Source organism: Falco cherrug, chromosome 2 (genome assembly GCF_023634085.1).
Source record: "Falco cherrug isolate bFalChe1 chromosome 2, bFalChe1.pri, whole genome shotgun sequence".
NCBI lineage: Eukaryota > Metazoa > Chordata > Aves > Falconiformes > Falconidae > Falco > Falco cherrug.
In genome coordinates, this window is record NC_073698.1 from 91,554,036 (window position 1) to 91,574,222 (window position 20,187).

Sequence of the window (20,187 nt, forward strand, 5' to 3'; positions counted from 1 at the left end):
TTAAAAAAAATTAAGCTGGTTATTAAGTGAAAAGGTTTATTACAGTATATTTAGGCCTGTGGGCCTGATGTAGTATTTTCAGGTATTTAAATGTGGTGGGGGTTTTTTTTTGTTTTTTTTGGGGGGAGGGTGTTGGTGTGGTTTTGGTTTTTTGTTGTGGGTTTTTGGTTTTTTTTTCATTAAATCCTGTAGTAGCTCTTAGAGTAAGCAGAGAATAATGTTTGGGCCATGGAGGAGTCATTAGCAAAAACTCTTCTTGATCTAAAGGGAACAGGACTGCAATTTATCCTTGCCACAAGGAATTTTTATGTTGAAAAATCAATTTTTATTGTAATTGGCAGAAAGTCTCTTCAGAGTTTCAGTAGCTGTATAAATTAGACTCTATCTGCTGTTTCAAGGCAATGAACTTTTAAGAAAACAAAAGAGAAAGATTTTGGCATTTGGACTCATAATCTCCAATTTAGTAGCCCCAATGGACTGAAATGAGAGCCAAGACTCCAAAGTACAATTATATTATATGAATTTAATAATCTGAAGAAGCAGTATTGCAGAATAACTTTCTATTTTTTATTTTCTGACTACTTTTACAATATATAAAAGTTTGTATTATATGGTCATTTAATATATATTTCTAAAAAAGCCTGAGGCAGCAGAAGTATTAAAAGGGTTTGCAAAAGGGCACAGAATGAAAGAGGAGTAAGAACGTTTTACATACAGACAATCATTTTTCTTTTGGGGAGAAGAACAGTACAAAGGCAATGGGTAACCCAGTAAATATTACCTCTAATGTTTCCAATCATAAATTAGGACACTGTTAATATTGACATAATGAAAACTAAGGCTTTTAAAATTAATTTCTGTAAGTTAGTTTTTATGGAAATGTTACTATCTCAAGGGATATATACTTGTAGTGGTTGGATTATAGTTAACTAATCAGACAATGAGTCCGACAGGTTCATATAACTAAGACTTGAAAGCACCTTAATGATGACACAAGAGATCTATAGACAACTAAGTCATGTAGACAGAGAAATTTTACATTCTGGGTGGCAAAGTATTGCACTTTTTTTTGGCCTTGTAAATATGGACTTGCTATAAATACCTATATTCATTTTCTCTTGTTTCTTTCTTTAATCATATCTCTATTCATGTGTCATGTCTGTCTTTTTGATTCTTATGCTGGTTTTTGGTGGTGTTTTCCTCTTCGTTGTTTTATTTCAATTTGGAATAGGTTGCCAACCACAAACCTTTTCTTTTGGTTCAAGTACCTCCTGAATACTGATTATCTGTAATCTGATAGGCAAAGGATGTATCACTTTAAATCTGTTTTCTGTTGAATAGATATGCCATCTTATTACTGTGTTTCTAGGCATTTAAAAATTTATAAGGATACTTTAAGGACCGTGCTTGGCAGGGTCTTTCCTTCAAAGAGATTGTAATGTTGGAGTACTTGTTCCTTGCAAGATAAATCTCAAACATTTAGAATGTTTGGTTTGTCATAATCTCTCTTCTCAGTCTTTACATAACTGTATTTTCTGTTCTAAATTTGAATATACAGAGTATTTTTTTAAGTTTATATCATCTTAGACACATGTATCAGAAGATGGGTAGGAATTTGATGTCACAGAAAACTTCTGTGAAAACCTTAATTCTTAAGACAGTAGTGGATTAAACTCCCTGAACACTCAGAAGTTTGTGACCTCTTTGAGTGAATGCAGTTCATTTTCTGTTATCTTACATCTTTTCCTTCCAACTGCTTTGTAAGTTAGGGTAAGCACTCCTCATACTCTTGATGCATGAATAAGTGGCAAAATGGCCTGCATGGCTCAAGTGAAATAATTGTGCTATTAGCTGTGGGCATAATTCCCTCTCTGAAAATGCAGAGATTTTACTCGACATTATTTATCTGAAAAAAAAAAACCAAAACCACCCTTTAATTCTAATGTAGTGTCTCTGCCACCAAGTGAGAGTTGCACCAAAATAACTGTAGCAGCAGTACAATTCAAAAACCCCTTTACATTATTATGGTCAAAAGTTTACTTTTAACAGCATTAGCAAAATGTTTAAAGGAGTATTTTAAGACAAAAAACACTCTACATCTCACCTGTTTTGCCTAGAGCCTAAAAATGGCCAAAGTGGTCCTAACCTGGCAGCCCTTCAGCAAAGGCATGGCTCTGTACTTAGTAATTCCTTTAGCCATGCTCCCTTGAGGAAAGTCCCTTTCTCAACTTACTTGCAGTATTTCCTGGAGTGGGGAGGGGGGCAGGGTTTTGGTTCTTTCTGTGATAAATTTTAAAGTTGTGATTGAATATAATAAGTTTCGTTGCTAGCATAATGGGTATATATTATTTACTGAAAGATGAGTTACTGAGGACTTTTTTTTTTTCTCCAGTCTACTTGTTTTTTGTAATTGTAACCTAAAAATTTCTCAAAATAAGACAATAAAAATGGCTTAACTACTAATCCTGATATAAAGCAACTCAGCATGCAGTCTATAAGCTATGAAGTTATAATTCTATTACAATTAAGTCATAAGTTATAGATTGTATATATTTGCAGCTAGAATTACCGTATGTTATTTCATACATACCTGTGCCATTTATTCATTATTTTAAAAAGCAACAGTTGGTGTATAACAGGACAGTAATTTTCACAATTTGCTTTTGGTGTCAGAGTCCAGCATCCTTCAGTAGACAATCAGAAGAAGCAAAGATTATATTTTTAGCTATCTTTAACTCTTGATAGCATAAGAAAAGTAGATGGACAGAACTCATATTTTACATAGTGAAGATAAGAAAGGCTCTATTAGAAAGGCCACACACCATGTGTGAAGGGGCTTTATAATTTATTATATGCAAATATTGGACAGAAGAAACCGGAAAATTGGAGCTGGTTGCTTTTCAGACAAGGTGATGTGCTCAAATATATATGAGGTTCCTGGCTTCAGCACACAAAAATGTATCTGTTATTGATAAAAATATGTTTTTAATTGCATACATTTCAGTATCCAAAAAGAGGTGAGAAATCAAAGTCAAATAGATGAGATGGTGGCTGAATAAGATTAATACAATGTTTCACATGTCATTTCGGTTTTTTTCCGAAAATTGCTTTTTCAGTAGATAATTGCAGTTCTTTTTGTGTGACAAGATACATCATACTTTCAAATTGGATTTTTTCTTGCCATTGCAAGAACAGGTTTAGGAATAAAGTTTATATACAAGCAGCTTTTGTATTGCACTGAACTGAGTGTTTATTTGAATAAACCTGAGACTAAATTGTTTTAACATACTGGTGGTTTGGGTTGCAATTTTTCCAACTTTTTTAGTAGGAAGTAAAGATAACACTGCAACAGATAATTATATTGTTACAACAGAGACACTGTACTATAGGGTTTATGAGGAAAGAATGTGGCTTGATCTTTATCTATTAGAAATAATTTAAAATTCTAAATCCTTACAGACTCAGTTCAGCAACAGAATGTACTGATACAGTTTTTTTTCCATCTCTATTTTTAGTAACTACATGCCCTACATTGTTAACTTTCTATGAACAGTTTATTTCTTATTTCTCTTGTCTGTTTTATTAATGCATATAAAAATATGCCATCTTCATATCCATTCTTCCCATCATCTCAGTGTTCTCCAATTGTTTAAGGTCTCTTTAAATGGCTACGGCTTTACTGCAGGCTTAGATGATACGAAAAAATTAAAGGTATGATTTTGCTGTACATGTTTGATGCCTTGATATCCCCAAGGTGGCAGTTGAAGGGTATTTATTGGTAGTTGATTGTGTTAGATGTGTCATACTGACACATCTTCATGTGTCAGCGTTCCTATCTAGTTACTCTGGGATGCAGTTTACTTTTGTTTTTTTAACAACAGAGAATTACTGTAGCTCCAGATGGGGTACTGGTACTTCTAGTAGCTGTGGTTTTGCAGTTTCTGGTTTTGGGGGACTTGCTCAGGAGTTGGAGACTGAAGTTGCTGGTCTTGTGCTTTGAAGGGCATTTCCAGTTTCCTCTCCGCTTTCAGCACCTTGATCATGTTTACTTTTTTTTTAATGTGCCATATTAAGAATTTTTGGGGTTTACTTCTAGAATGTTGTGTTAGAAGTCTTAAATATATTACAAAACATGTCAAAGTTTGGTTGGTTGGTTGGTTGGTTTGGTGTCTGATGGCAGCATGCAGCAAATGTTTTGTAGACTCCTGTGGATTAAACATCTCTAATGTTTAGTCTTTCCAATGCCTCTGTTTCTCTCTCTCTCTCTCTTTGTGGGGAGCTATGCATCATATCCTTCCTAGCACAGAGTGAGCTGAGAGGATGCAAGTGTATCTCTGACCCCACAAATCTGGGAGCAGAAGGTTAGCTTGTAACTGTCAGACCCTATTGGGGTCTGTGCATCACATTAAAAAACTGAACAGTTTTGTTGTATTGCTGCTTAACAGAGCTGGACCCTTATTCATCACCCTTGCTAATATTGTAACTCTTCCATGGAAAATTCCTTGAGTTTAATGCTTGCACTGTGCTAAAGCTTCAGAGTGCACCAGTCCTAATCTAGCTGTTTTGTCTGACAGTAAAAGATTCTGCGTATATACAAGCATGTTTTCACTTTAATTTATTTTCTAAACTGTGCCTGTTTTTCTTTTAGGCTTCCAGTGGCAATTATTATTTTATTCCATATATTGTCACACCTTGCGCTGACTACTTTTGCTGTGAAAGTGATGCCCAACGAAGAGCTTCTGAGTACATACAACCCAACTGGGACAATATCCTGGGGCCACTTTGTGTCCCACTGGTGGACAAGTTTATCAGCCTTCTCAAGGATGTTCATGTTACATCATGGTAATTTTACAACACATACACCCCCAGAATCTTTGATAGTCCCTTTTTAATGTTATGAAAAAAGATGCAGAATCTCTAATAGCATTTATTTTTTTCACTGCACTTTATATAGTGCTAAAAGAAGCTGCTAACTTTACTGGTTCCTGCAGTGATGTCCTGCAACTGTTGCAGTTAACTAACCATGTTATGCTAGAAATTGATTGAAGTAAGCAAAGTTGGTCCATGGGTAAGGTAAAGTGCTTAAGGATAAATTACAGTGCATCAGTTTGTAATAGGAGATGAGATCACAGCCTCTTCATAGAGCTCAAAGCCAAAGACTGTCACCAAGTAAGTGTATATATACGTATTGCAGTAATGGGTAATCAAATGTAACTTCCATGGTTTGTTTTTTGTTTTGGTTTGGTTTTTAACATTAGCCTTCTGACATCGCCGAATAAACATGATACTGTTCACCTACTTCTGCAAGCGACTGTTGGAGTTTTGAGGATTGGGGCTGAAGATGGAAGTGTCTCTTTCTTGATTGCTCACCCTATACCCTGCAGCTAGTCTGGTTTTGTTTGTATTTCTGGAAAAACACTGGAAGAGACTGAGCTTCTAGGTTTTCTTTTTCCTAGCATTCTGAAGTGTGAGGTAGGACTGAGTGCCTTCTGATATCTTTCTCTTTCCCCATTGCCATCTAAAAAACTCTTTTTCTCACCTGGTCCCACTCTTAGGATCACAGAGATGACCCTCTCCGCACACACCTTGTCCTTTACACCTCCATCCATGGTAGGCCTGCTATTCTCTGGCACCTTGCTGGGCAGTGGCTGGAATATTGCTGGCCTGAAGAAGCACAGGCTGCCTCCCGCTTCTCCAAAACAGTGCTAGAGGGGAGGCTACATGCAGGTGACACCAGCCCACTTTGAGGAAAGGACAAGAGGAGAGGCAGAAACTCAATAGAGTTGGTCAGCATACTCAGTAGAGTTGGTCAGCATATAGGAGAGCTGTACTTAGTAGTGCAGACTCATGAAACTAGTAGTACAGTTGGTCCTGTTAGTAGTAAATTTTGGTACCACTTAGTGTTTGTGTCATTGTGAAATGGTGCTCTGGGCACCAGCTGACCAAAGCTACCTGTATACTTCATCTCTGATGTTTATGACCAGGGTTGTGGATGATTTTGGTTTGATAATTGTGTTGTGAAGTCCTATAGTAAAGCCTCTTCTTTTTCTCATTTTCAGGCTGAAGTGCCTGAAAGAGGTGTTTGTACAGCTGCAGACTTAGACATTGTTGTGGTAAATCCCAGTGAAGAGGAAGATATAGCTAGATGATCCCTCATTCCTGCCAAAAGTTTGAAAAAGTTTGAAGAGGTTAAGTGTTGCATAATTCTTGAAAGTGAGATTCCTATTCCTAAATCATTTGGATGCTTTGAAAAACATTACCCCATTCTCCCCATTTCATTTGGTTAGCACAAGAAGAACTAACTGTGATTAGGCTGGTAGAAGGCAATGCTGGATAGAAACCTGAGGTTGGAAATCTATGGTGAATTAGGCCCAACCTCTGCTGACAGTAAAACAACTACTAAAAGCTTTCAAATAATGCTTACTGTGACCTTGCTGCTTTGTATTATAAGCATATCTTACATGTTATATGTAAGATATAATGTATATGGGACAGAGAGCTTTAGTTTTGTTTGCCATGTGTAGGGCTTATGCTAAGCAAAGTTGAATACTTTGCAGTACTCATTTGTAAACAAAAATGCGTTGTATGCGCTTGAGTATCTGTCCGCTGACATCTGCTAACTTCCAAACTAGAGATTCCATAAGCTGCTCCAGATAAAAGTTACCCCTAAGTAGCCTGTCCAGGTTGTTTATAACTGTCATATTGATAACTTATATATGATTTTTTTATTATTATTATTCTACAAAAGCTCCAGTATTGTGTTGTGCACTGACGTTAGCATAAATAACGTGCACTTACTGGGGGCTTTTACATAGATCCTACCTACATTCTATATTTTGTTCATCAAACAGATTGCAATTAAATCAGCTTTTGGTGGCTTATTTTTGTTTTACTTTCTTTGTTTGAAAGCCTCTTCCATTCATGATAAAGTCATGTACCTCCTCTTTACATCACATTGGTCTTTCATCTCTGTGACACTTTATTATCCCAATTATTCCAGCTGCCTTTAGGTTACCAAGTACCACATCTGTTGTGGTCAGTAATGGGGCAAACAAATGCCCCAGTTTTACTGTGGTGATAAAATTACTTCACAGTCCTGGTTATAAACACATTGATACCTATCCCCACAGTCTGAGATGGGGTAAGGTGGAATATTTATGGTGAGTTAATGAAAAACGTGGAAATGTTTGATGTGCACCTCACTGAGAAAATGGTACTTTTTATTAGAAATCGTGCTTTTTATTAGAAATATAACCGTGTTTCATAGGAAGCATCTAACAGTCTTCTTCCCATATGTCTATCTTTTTTTCTTTAGTGCCTATTATAAAGAAACACTGCTAAATGATATTAGAAAAGCTAGAGAAAAGTATCAAGGAGATGAACTGGCTAAGGAGCTGGCCAGGATTAAGCTTCGTATGGATAATACTGAAGTGCTGACTTCTGACATAGTCATAAACCTGCTTCTTTCTTACAGAGATATTCAGGTATGTTCCTAAAGACTAAGGAAGATTATTTTATCATGGGATTTTTGCTTGCTTGTTTTGTTGTACTTCATTGTTTGTTAAACAGTGATTCAAAACTGACACTAAATTGTTACATTGTTTAACAGCTTGACTTGCCTGTTGGGCAACTTAAGGGGCCTTAGACTCTTACTTATTTTCCCTATGAACAAGAGACACCAATTAGGTGACTTCCTGAGTTCTCCTCCTTTTGTTTTTCATTGATTTTAACCTCCTTAAAAAAAAAAAAAAAAAAAGAAAAATCTGAAGCAAAAAGTTTTCTTTTCCCTTCCCTCCCTTTCCTCTCTCGCTCCTATAGTCAGATATATTTAGAAATGAAGAAAATACATTTCTTGTGACCATTGTATTGGCCAAAGGTGCCTAAGTTGAGAGCTGTCATGCAGACAAACACTAACTTATTTTTAAAATATAGCTGCATCTTTTTTTCTTGATTTTATTTTTAAAGTAAGTTCTGCTTTTGCTAAAACACAGCCTGTATTTCCAATCTGACAGTTTATGTGTTTGACATTCCTTTTGAAGTATACTTCCAACAATTCCATTGACATTTTTTTTCCATCAGGAGCTAAGTTGGTTATTTCATTAGTGTAAATGGGTCATAAGAGAAGTGGGTGACCACATTATCCTGCACTACCCAACTGATCTGAGATGCGTATTTTCCTGCAGCACTTTATTCAGCTTCATTTTGATTGGCTCTGGTGATCATTTGCATTCTTTTGAAAGGTCTTCTCCCTTGAGAAACGAAAACATCTTGAAACAGTTTTGAATCAACAAATTAAGTAATGTGAGGCCATTTGTGGTGTCAGTAGACTGGCCTCTTCAGCAGTGTATATGCAGGTTACCCCTGAGAAGCCAAAATGAACGCACAAACGGCTGACACATGGCAGAATGAACTGTGCTTGAGTCTGTGACAATCTGATGAAGTGTCATTCATCAGAGGTCCTTAATAAGGCCTGAAAGAGCCAGACTTGTCACGTCTTTTTCCTGGTGCTGGGAGTGTATTCAATCAAACTGGCCAGAGGGATTCCATGATTTGGGCCATGGCATTGAGGTGAGGAAGAGGCAAGTACTGATGTGGACAGACAAAATCCCTGTTTAATTCCTTACCCAGAGTCTGTGTCACTGACTTTTCCAGGAACAGTCACCTGAGATACTGTCTAGCAGTCATGATACGTTGTAGTGATGCTTTCTTCTGCTTTCAGTTTATTTTCTTTTGGCTTTAATTTTTTCTTTTTTTTTTTAATTCATACCAGGACTACGATGCTATGGTGAAGCTGGTAGAAACACTAGAAATGCTTCCTACCTGCGATCTGGCTGATCAACACAACATTAAATTTCATTATGCTTTTGCATTAAATCGGTAAGAATGATCGGTTGATAACGTTTGAAATCATTATTTTCCAACAACCATCATTTTGTCAACAACCCGATGAGAGTGAATCTGTTCCAAAGACCACCTGAGTAATCGTGAAAGACTCCAATGATACCAACGGGTCCTTGGTCAGGCTGAGATTGTTTATTCTGAGTCACTGATTATTCTGAATGTCTTGAAAAGTTTAGTGTGATAGAGTTGGGTTATGGGTAAGTTATTAAAGTAATAGATAATAAGCACTGCTTAATCCGTGAAAACACGTATCATGCATGATACAGTTTCCTTGAAAGGCTGGAAGGTTCTCTGGACCTGCAGGCACATTGCTAGACTAGGAAGCACAGAAATATTATTGAACTCTTATAGTTAGCTACAGATTTCTGTAGTGTCTATGTATAATAGTTACTTAATTTCTAAAGAATTTATATTAAGATTGCATTGAAATCAAATGAAATCACATATAATAAGAAAAGTAATTGGTTAGATGCAATCCACATGGTGTTAAAAATTATGACCTGCAATCTAACTAAAAAATAGTACTGGGCATTGTCAGGATGGCATATGTCAAAAGGATTAGGAACTAGAAAAGTAGTTCCTGTAGCGTTTTATGGAAGGTGGTCATAAGTCTGGTGCCATTTGACAGTTTCATCAGACTTAGGAGTAAATGCAAAATCATTGCTCAGAAAAATATTGGGTATTACTGCATCAGTTCTGTCTCGAAGAACAGTCTTCTCACAACATTTTGTAGATTGTCTTCTCTTAAAAAGAAAAAAAATATTTTCATGCAACCATATCCAAGGTCATACACATAGGAGCAAAGAATGCAGTACATATCAACAGGAAAGTTCATAGAAAACAGTGATTTTTGGAAAGGATCTGGTGGTTTGTTTAATGGGCTGAGTGATGCAGTGGCAACTAGCTTGAAGTGATCTTTGAAAGATGTGGCAGTAAGTAATAGAGAGTATATGGACTATACAGCATAGGTGTGACTGATACTGCACATAACTCTAATGTCCATGCTTTTATGATAGCTAGCTATAGTCATGTTTTTTTGAAAGTTGGAATTAAATCTTTTTAAAATGCCTTTTTTTATTAAGAAAATCTTTAAGTTCTGAGAAGTGGATTGATTACAATAAGAATTATCTCTGTAAGAAGGAACTTATCAGGTGCCAGACAATGCCCAAATCTCTCACAGAAAAAGGAAACTAGACCCATGTTTGGAACCTTAACCCAAATTTAAATGAAAAAGCCTTTTTTTATAAGCAGAAGGGTAAATTATTTAGCTCTTGATACCAAATATATGAACATGGTTCCTACATATAATTCAGCTTATGTAGGTTTATGAATTTTTTAAGACTGGAAGTGAACACTGGATGTTTTGGTTCTCCACTTCTGGTGTCATAGACCATTAAATCTTAGCTGATTAACCATCTACAAGTCTGTTCACTTGTTTTGCTGAATCGTATCTTGCAGAAAATTTGAAGACAGAGATGCATTTATATAAATTGCAGTTTTCTCTGATATCACATCAACTGAGAGAAAATTTTCTCATTAGACTACTTTAAAAATAAAATAAAAATATGTACTTTAGGTCTAAAATTGTTACTGTACCACATTAAGGCAGTATTTTAAAGTAGAAGCCAGTGTTTTGGCATTTCTTTTATAAACCATGTTCTTGGCTGTACAGTTATTGTTGTTGAACATCATTGTTATTACAGAATTGTATGTTTTTTTCTACCTTATGATCTTATAAAGCTTCTGAAACTCAGTTCTCCTTAAGATACCATACTGATGGCTTGAGAAGTGGTTTCAACAAAAAAGGATTTAGCCCTATTTTTTAGAAGAAGTTTGTCCAACTTTTTATTATTTCAGGAATTTGACTAAGATGTTTAAATCTGCCAATAAGCATAATGCAAGGGTCATGCCTTGTCCTTAGGGAAATATCCTGGTATGATCAGGTTTTAAAGCTTTTTCATTTCAATGTGCATAATAAAATTGGCAAGATCTTTTGCATTCTTTGTCCTCAAATTATTTGTATTTTGAGCAGTATGTGAACCTTATACCATTAAATCTTCCATTTTGGCAATGCCAATAGCATCATGGTAAGACAAGGCAAAATTAATTACTCATGAACTCGCTTTTCCCATCAACAGGTTTCATTAAATTGATCACTAGCCTGAACCAGTGTGGCTCTCCTTGTGTTCTTCTGGGAACAATTTAAACATTTCTATGGATTTTTTTTTCTCAGAAATAAATGGCCAATTTTCCATCAGTGAGAATGCAGAATTTGGCTTCTACAGATGTTTTTGCCTTAAACAAAATAATGGACAAAAGTCAAATGTTAAGACTTAAACATTTTCAGAACAAGTCCACTTAGTTCAAAATGACCCCCAGAGTGTTACTTTTGGAATCTTACTTCCATGGCAATTTCTTAAAAACAATTTTTTTAGTGAATTCTATCAAGATCTATTTATAAAAATACAGAACAATGTTTTCTTTTAATATTATTTTAATTCCAGCATACAGAACAGTATTAATGTTGCTCAGTGAGTCTGACCCTACTAGGAACAAAATACACGATAAGCAAAACAGAACTAGAAGCTGTAAGAATATCTGACCCTGCAGAAGTTAATGTTTGCTTAATTTCATTATGAAAGTGTGCCAGAACTGTGGTCATAATCAACAGAGACACTCATTCATTTATTTCCTTTTGGACTCTGTGACTGAGTTCTGTTGGCAATTAATTTCACTTAACATTTTAAAGTCAGTGGTGCTCCAGTGCTGTGCAGAGCTAGCAATGTAGCAGGCAAGTGGTAGAGGATTGCTTTTGGGGGCTTCAGGTCTTTGCTGCTGCATCAGGTGGACACGAGCCCAATCTGAACCACAGTTGTGTGCAGTTCTGGGTCCAAGTTCACAAATTGTGCTAAGGGAAGGGACAGGGATGTTTTACTTTAGACTCACCACTGTTCCAGCCTAGCTGCATGTCTTCTGCTTCAGAGCCAGCCTGCATCTGACCTGGCTTGGATCATGCACAAAGCAAGCCTGGGCCTGCCTGCGGAGTACTGTGCAGAAATGTTCTAAAGCACTCAAAATTATTGTGTATAGGGAGGCAGTATTTTCATGCTAATTTCTGGTACCCTGATTCACATACCAGGTTTTTAAGCACAGCCCCTCTCCTAGATCACTATCTTCCTCCTTGGTTTCCATTTCGGAGCAGACTATCGAGAACATAGCAGATTTGTCGTCTCTTCTGTTTAATAAGAGGCTAATAACGGATGTTTGCAATGACAGGCTTGTGCTTGTTTCCAAGCCTGGGCTAAATAGGTCACTACCCTGGCTGCTTGTTTAGAACTCCTAGGGAGCAAAACACCGTTCCTTTACCAGTGTCTTCAGCTAATTAATTTTGACTCCACACACAAGCAGAGCAGAGTGTGTTCTCTTTTATCAGACATGGCTTGGTTTAAGATGTTGTTCCTTGTTGCTTCCCAGCTGAGATTTAGGTTTGATTGTATCTTGATTTAGGCACAGAATGGAACACATCTTTAGGTATGAGTTCAGTCTGAATGTGCAACATGAATGTTTCAAGATTTATATTCACAGCTTTGGTATGAATTAAGATGCTGTGTAATTGAGGGCTGGGTGTTTGAGTTGTAGATGACTGTTTACTTCAGCCCGTGGATATGCCTTGCCTGGGAGGCAAGCGCTGTGTAAGGAGAAAATGAGGTATGAGAGCTGCCATGAAAGGATGTTCTTACAGTTCCAGATTCTTGACAACTGAGACATTTCTGAATTAAGGTTTCAGTTTTATTTCCTCTGGTTTAAATGTGTGTTTAATTGAAGGCTGTCTGATTTTTTTGAGAGCTTTGTCTGGTGTGGTGCACTGGAATAGCTGGAGGTCAACTGGTCAGTAGTTCAATATTTTGTGTTGATCTGCTTGTTAAAAATTTAACAGTGCCATATGATAAGTAAATACACATTTATTATATGTCACAGCCCTCCACCCCACACATGAAGTTTTTATGGGTCTCCTCGTGTTTATTGTTGCAATACCTGAGTAATTTATCACTATATGGAGAAACAGAACAACAGTGTTTACTTACATTTACACATGTGGAACTAACACACAGATACCCATAGTCCGCTGATTAAAGGCTCTCAAATTGAGGTGTCTACAGTGTGACTTGTCTTTTAAAGTATAAAACATGATGAAACATATTTAAAAATCCCATTGTCTTAGACAATAAATGTGAATGAACCTTTATTAATTAGCCTTCAGGCTCTCAAGCCAGTGCTTCTATAAAATAAGGACTGCACATATCTGTGGCAAGTCTTTGGGTGAAAGGACCTGCATAAAGCTAGAAGATAGTCATGTGGGATGGGCTCCACCTGTCTCAGGTGTATGATTGTCCCTTCTCCTGCAGCTCCCAGCCTCTATTCTACCTGCATCCCAACTCCTGAGGCAGGGGCCTCAACACCAATAGCAAATGCAAGTCCATGGCAGAACCTCACAGTAAAACCAGCTCTTGTATGAGATGAGCAGTAGTCATGCTTCCTTTAAACAAATAAGAACAACAACAAAACGCTACCACCCCACCACCACCCTTGATCACAAAGTTTAACTTTACATTGGCAAGTACGTGTACGGAGCCTGAATTTACATTGTAATGTTTACTTGAATTTCTGGGGTTTTTTTCTGAAACTTTGAGCTTTTACACTTTTAAAGTTCCTGTGTGTTGCACCACAGTTTGCATGTCACTATATTTGTTACTTTTGTCCACTCCTCCCTGTGTGAGTTCATGGGATTGACATCAGTTGTTACTGCTGGCTTTAGGACCTGGCTCTTGCCAGATGAGCTCTTTCATGTACTGCTTTTATAGCTGAGGTCTGTCAAGTGCTTATATTGACTCACATATAGAGGAGCTGGTCAATGACCCTTTTTTGGTGGCAGCTTTTACCCTGGGATTTGATGTCTTACAGAATCTGGATCTGAATCCACAGAATCTGAACACATGCAGCTATGCCTCCAATAAGTAATTTGCCTGAATATCTAGTGCAATGCCTGTCTTTATTAATGAAAAGAAGGTAGAAATACTACCTGCATGCATGGCATGGTGTTAAAACTAGTTCTCTAGTGTTACAGCCTTTTTTCTTCCCCTCCTTTTTTTTAATTAAAAAATCCAAAGATTCTTCTCAAGGGAGATGGGCATATAAAGTGATTTAATATGGTTTTTAATATATTATATATGCATATATTTATGTCTTTTATGTTTGAAATCACAATATTTCAATGCTTTAAAGTATCATGTGGATTAATTATAACCAACAGTTAAATTTTTGATCCATCTGGAATCAAAAGGAACCATAAACAGTAAAAGAAGATCTTAAAGTTTTCTTCTGAAAAAACTACAATTGTTTTCCACCAAGTCTTACATAAAAAGCAACAACTGTGATATTACAGTTTTAAAAAAAGTTTATAGGATACCTTCTCTTATTTAATAATTTTAGAATAAAATGAACCATGCCCTTTTCTGTGTTTGATATTGCCTCAAATTATCTAAAAGCATTGAGCAAGTCGCATGAGCAGTACAAATCATCATCAAAGCCAGTGGGACAGGAAAGTTTTGCAGTCCGTTTCTGTGAATTTTGCTTTCTTGTAATCGGATTAAGAGTAGCAAAAAAGGATGCTAGTTTGTTCTTTATTGGTTTATTTCCTGTTGCTGGAGTATATATATATATAGCAGATAGATAAAATACAGATATTTGTAGTTAATTTAAATGCTAAGTGTGCCAGTCAGCTGGCTGCTTGCTTAGGATCTACTTCACTAATTTAGGGCTGCATAGCAGGTTTTTTTTCTCAGTACACTTAGGTTTGAGTATTTTCAAATTGACCTTATTTACCAGAACTGGAGTTAGCAATTCTGGAAGCTTGCAAAGAGGCCAGAGGGTATGCCAAATTCTATTCAAAGCAGAGTAGACTTTAAAACCAAACCCAGCCCTGGCCTGAGGCCAGAGCTGTGAAGACTTCAGTCTCTTTCCAAGGCAGTTTTATCTTCACTTATATTAAAGATGAGGGCAGCTGCAGTCACTATTATTTAACTCAGCATGATGTGTTTTAACAAGCAACATACTTCAATACAATAATAAAAAGGGCAATTAGCAAGTGAAGGGCATAACAAGGTGCAAGTAGAAAATCACTAGTAATTGTGAATAATAGTAGCCTTAGGAAATTATTCCCATTGAAAAACACTGGATATTTAAAATGTTCTGTTCTGCAGTTACTCAGATTTAGTGAAAAACACATTATGGGGTTCCTTATTTTATATGAGTGACTTGCATGAAGCACCTGAAGTGTATATGAGGGGGGGAAAAGGCTGGTTTTTTTCATTGTTGTAGCTAACTGCAGACTTTTAAGTTTAGTTCCAGCCTCAAAGCCCAATTCAGGTTTTTGTTTTCCTCATTCACTCTTCTAAATATTGAAGGTTCTACAATCAAATTACATCTTTGGTGAAATGTGTCTCAAGTCACAGATTAGTTTCTTGTTTTAAGTGAAAGTGCAAGTGTAATAACTCTTGTTAGTTGTTGTATTCCTCAATAATTAAGACTTTTTTTTAATCTTTTTTTGTTGTAGTCTTTTGTAGTTAGTACCAGTTTAGAACATCTGTGATGGAGTCATTAAGGCATACTTAACTAGCACCGTCCTCTTTTATGCAAGAAAATTGAAAATACTTATTTTATTATTAATTACATATCATTACTGTAACAAAGGTTTAATACATGAAAATGCTATGATAATAACACAGTATTGTTTATGAAGACCAGTTATTTTATGAAAAGTGCTATTTTTACTAACAGATTAAGTTGTCTCACTGACATTTGCTCTGCAATGTGACAGTGGGATCAGAGTTTTTTTAAAATTGTAATATGTGCAGTAAACTTGATAGCTGCTTCAAGGCTGAAATCAGAAGATAAACAAGATTCATATAGGAATAGAGTGGAAAAAACAGGTTACCTTTTTTGAATGTATGGGAAACATTTTCAAAATTGTTTATTATGGTTTGATTTATTCCCCTGTGCATTGCTCTTTAAGAAATCTGTTTGTTTTTAAAGGCCTTAAAATAATAAGAGAAAATCAAATCAGTAAGTCAACATGAAATATAAAGGTGGATTCCCTTGAGGAAATTACTTTTCACTGGCATGTGGTTTTCTATAGTATATAGTCTTCTCCAGCTAGACAAATAGAAACAAGCCATACAGAGGAAGATGTGAACAAAAAAGGTGAAAAAAAGTATTGTATCAGCTGTTACTTACAGAGCAAGCTAATTCTTGTCCTTGGGAAATTCATGTCGTTCCTGTTAACTTTGCTGGACAAAGGCTTGGTTCACTGAGTGTAGTTCTGGCTCCTTAGCCATGCCAACACTTTAAAGCTGGTAAAATTAGTCTGTGAAGCAGGAAGATTTTTGTTTTAGGGATATTTGAAACTAGGATTCCTTTTAATGACTGCAGTGGAGAGAAGGATTCGGAGAAGAGAATGGGTTTGAAGGGGAGAAGCCATGAAATCAAAAAGAGAACAAAAATCTGCATTTTGCTGTAAGGCAGTGTTATTCCAGGTGAGAGGCTGTGATATGAATATATCACAGAAATATATGTTTGAGAGCTAGGAGAGAGAAACAGATGGGCATACTGGCTCAAGGCATAACTCCTTCTAGCCTAGATTGTGATCTCTGACAGTGGTCGATAGCATATACCTGGGAAAGAGTATGAAGACAGGAAGAAGCATAGCGATAAATCTCCCTAAATACTCCCACTGCTTCCACCAACCTGTGGCTCAGCGACTTCCTGAAACAATGGTGGCAATTTTTGTGTTTGTCAAGTAAATTTGGGAAGGGAAAAGGAGGATGGGTTTGTAAAGAATCTGCTTTCTGCAAATGCTAATTGTTTGCTGGTTTTGTAACCTCACTCCATCAGTACAAACTCAGAGAAAACTTGTACAAACTGAAGCAAACTTCAACAAATTATTGTGCTTTGGAGGGGGAGAGGCCTGGATAACTGGGAGTGGGGGTGGGGAGTGCATGGGGGCAGGACTGGCTTGTGGAGGGACTGTTTCTGGTGCCATTAGCAGTTTATAAATTTTTAATCTGAGAGTGTCTTGGGTCTCTTAAGTACCAATAGCTGCGGAGGATGCTGTGAGTACAACACGAGGGAAGAGCATGAGTGCATCTTCGGGACTTACTGCTTAGCGGCGTAGTTGTTTCCCCATGGAAACAAGGAAATGTGTCTCAGCAGCACAGAGTACCTCTGGCCTTCAAAATCCAAGCCACAGTTCCGGTGACTGAATTTGCCACGTTATGGAACAGCAGCTTCTTTCTGAGAGGGAGACTGTGGAGAAGTGGGGGTGGGGAGAGACAGAAAAAATCCTGTCGTAACTTAGTAGTAGAAAGGTTGTAAGTGTATTGTGCTTTATGGAAGACATGGTATTGCTTCATTTTACAGCTTGCCCCTTGACTTCAGAGGAAAGTGTCTCAGCTGAATACCTCTCATTATGAGTAAGAATGTCTGACTCCAACCCTGGGTTAAGACGAAATATGACAGAGGGGTGGGCTGGAGAGCAGGAAATTAGACCATGATAAAAAAACGAAGTTGCACTGTAACTTGATCGTACCTCAGTTCTGCTTGTTCACTATATGTATTTATATGCGCATGTTAAAAAAAAATATATATTATTATGTGCTAAGCTATTTTCTGCAGGTTTGTAGCCCTACAGAGTGATTCAGAGGTGCAAAGGAGGAGTGGATAGTTGGGCAGGACAGGAAGACTGGTAGAAGAGGCTTGTGTAGAGAGGGAAGTGAGAAGACTGCTGCTGTGATTGAAGAAGCATGGTGGAGTAAGCAGACAGATAAATCATTTGGCAACATTGCAGTGAGCAAATTAGTAAATTGGCAAGCAAATCAGTGAGTAGTTTCTGGAGGATACAAACTATCAGGCAAAACTAAACTGGCAACATAACATCCAGGCTAATTTAGAGGAAGTGATTAGAGGCTGTAAAGGTGTCCTTCAGGACAATTTTTTTTTCAAGGAAAAAAAAAAAAAGTAATTTCTGTCTGAAAAGCTTAGTTTGTTGAAGTTTTCTCTGTAGAGAAACCATTTCATCCCATTGATCATTCTCTTCATTTGATTTTCTTCGCTAATCCTAATAGTTTTCTTTTTCCAGCACAGCATAAAACTGTACACAGTACTGAAGATTAGTGTGCTGGGTATTTGTAAAAAGGCATCATGATGTGTTTAGTTTTAAATTAAATTATTTAATTTTTACTCTCTGTCCATTTCCTTTTAATTTCTAGCATTTTGCTTGTGGGGGAATTTTGCAGTGTTTTATTGAGCACTAGGATATTTTCATAAATCATCTAATATTTTGAAGTAACTTGAAGATCTCTTTCCTCACTGGCAGTAGCTTTTGCAGTTATTGTCTTCATGTAATTTAGACTGATAGTCTTTGTTTGGTTTCTGTGCGAGCTTCCACAAGGCAAGGTTTGTAGGGAGAGAACTAAAATGTGCTAACAAAGAAATCAGTGGGGAAAAATTAGTATTATTAACTGCTTTCCCAAGGCATGTTCTTTGTTTTAATATCGTTTCAAAATACATTGTAGTAGTCTTTTTTTTCCTAGCTCATTTACCATTAAAATATATTTTGTAAGGGTAAAACTGTATTTTGAAAGAATTTTCAGTTTGTGATTAGTGATTTTAAAAACTACTCCCCCCAAACTCAGACAAACCATGAAACTCCTATTTTAACTGCATGTGTATGCAGACTTGTTTAAGGTAGGATGTATCTTATCCAGATATAGAGAGGCTGGCAGATTGTATGTGGAAGAGTGCCCATGAAAAATACTTGTTTCAAAATTGTATTTAATTCCCAAAGTGACTAGTTTGTGTAATACCGTGAAGAACACATGTTTCAGTGCAAGCTGGCCTGTAACAAAAGAGCAGTAAAATAAATTGGTAGGGTCCTTTCTGTCGCAGCCTACTGGGATTCTGCTCTGGCTTATAAAACTTCAGGGGATTTTCTTCGCAGAATCAGTCTCACCTGGTGCACCAATTCACTCCAGAAAGATAACATTTTCTGCCTTTGTCCTCATGACTCTACATCATAACACTCAGTACTTGAGCTTTCCCTGTTCAGAGAGGCTGTGGCATCTCCATCCTTGGAGGTTTAATAGATTCAGCTTTTCAGGCAAAGCCAAGGTTGCCATGGTCTGGTGTTGGGAGATGATCCTGCACTGAGAAAGAGATTCTATTAGATGATCTCCAGAAGTCCCTTCCAACCAGCATTTTTGTGATTTGCTCTACTATGGCTTTGATTGGGGCTGGGTAGGGTGGGGAAGGTAATGTATTTGATACTGGGTAAGAAAAATAATGTCAGTGCTACAGCCTTGAAGGGTTTAAGATAATCTCTTTTCCTGCATTGGTAACACTGCAGACCTGTTCCAAGACACCTTGAAACAAATTACAAGCTGTCAGACATGCAGATCTGACAAAGTGTGGGGTATGAAATAAAAGATGAAAATCTATCTTGGTCCTGCGTAACAAGTTCTGCATATTATCCAACAGTATATTTTCATATTGACTTACAGAAGTTGCTTGTAACCTAAATTATGTGATTTTTCCGTTGTTTTTTTTCTTGGTTAGCCCTCTCTTAGAAAATGGTAACTGTTCCCAAATTTGTAGATCATTGTAATTGATGTTTGGTTTGCATTGCCTAATAAGCATCAAATTCTGCTACTGTGAAAAACAGTTTTAACCTGATTTTTGTTTAATAATATCCTGTTAGATTTAGTGTATACTTGTTGTTTATTTTAATATATTTTAATTATGATTTTTTCTTTATCTTACAAGAGGTAAAAGCCTTTTGTTTTTATTTTAAGTCCTCTAGTACACTGTTTATTTAGAGCTTGGTCCTTTGAAATGCTCCTACTCTTGTATTTGTTGTGTACAGGTTTGGCCTTTGATGTCCAGAAGTGATGATCTGCATAGTGTCCTATTTTGAGCAGGGTCTTGCTTTATGCATTGATTTTTTACTTTAAAGTTATGCTTTTTCAAGCAGTACATAACACCTCTTTATCTTATCATTAGTATTTAATGTATTTCCAACAAAGCAGGGTCAATTCAAAGTTTGTCTTGTCTGGGAAGCAGTGATTTTTTTTTATTTTCTTTTTTTCATGTTGAAGTAGTAAGGTACTAGTTGTGCATTTCTTGTGTTTCCAGCAAAAGCTTGAACACATGCAGACTTCTGTGACCATGTTACAC

General features: G+C 36.7%; 1 protein-coding gene across 1 annotated transcript in view; it reads left to right on the top strand.

The window, feature by feature from the left end:
- Positions 1–20,187, top strand: part of MAP3K15 (mitogen-activated protein kinase kinase kinase 15) — an 87,266-nt gene that overhangs the window by 31,560 nt on the left and 35,519 nt on the right. Inside the window, exons 4-6 of the mRNA XM_055702548.1 lie at positions 4,649–4,842; positions 7,316–7,484; positions 8,771–8,877. Of these exons, the coding sequence (XP_055558523.1) occupies positions 4,649–4,842; positions 7,316–7,484; positions 8,771–8,877 (470 nt within the window). The remainder of the gene's footprint in view (positions 1–4,648; positions 4,843–7,315; positions 7,485–8,770; positions 8,878–20,187) is intronic.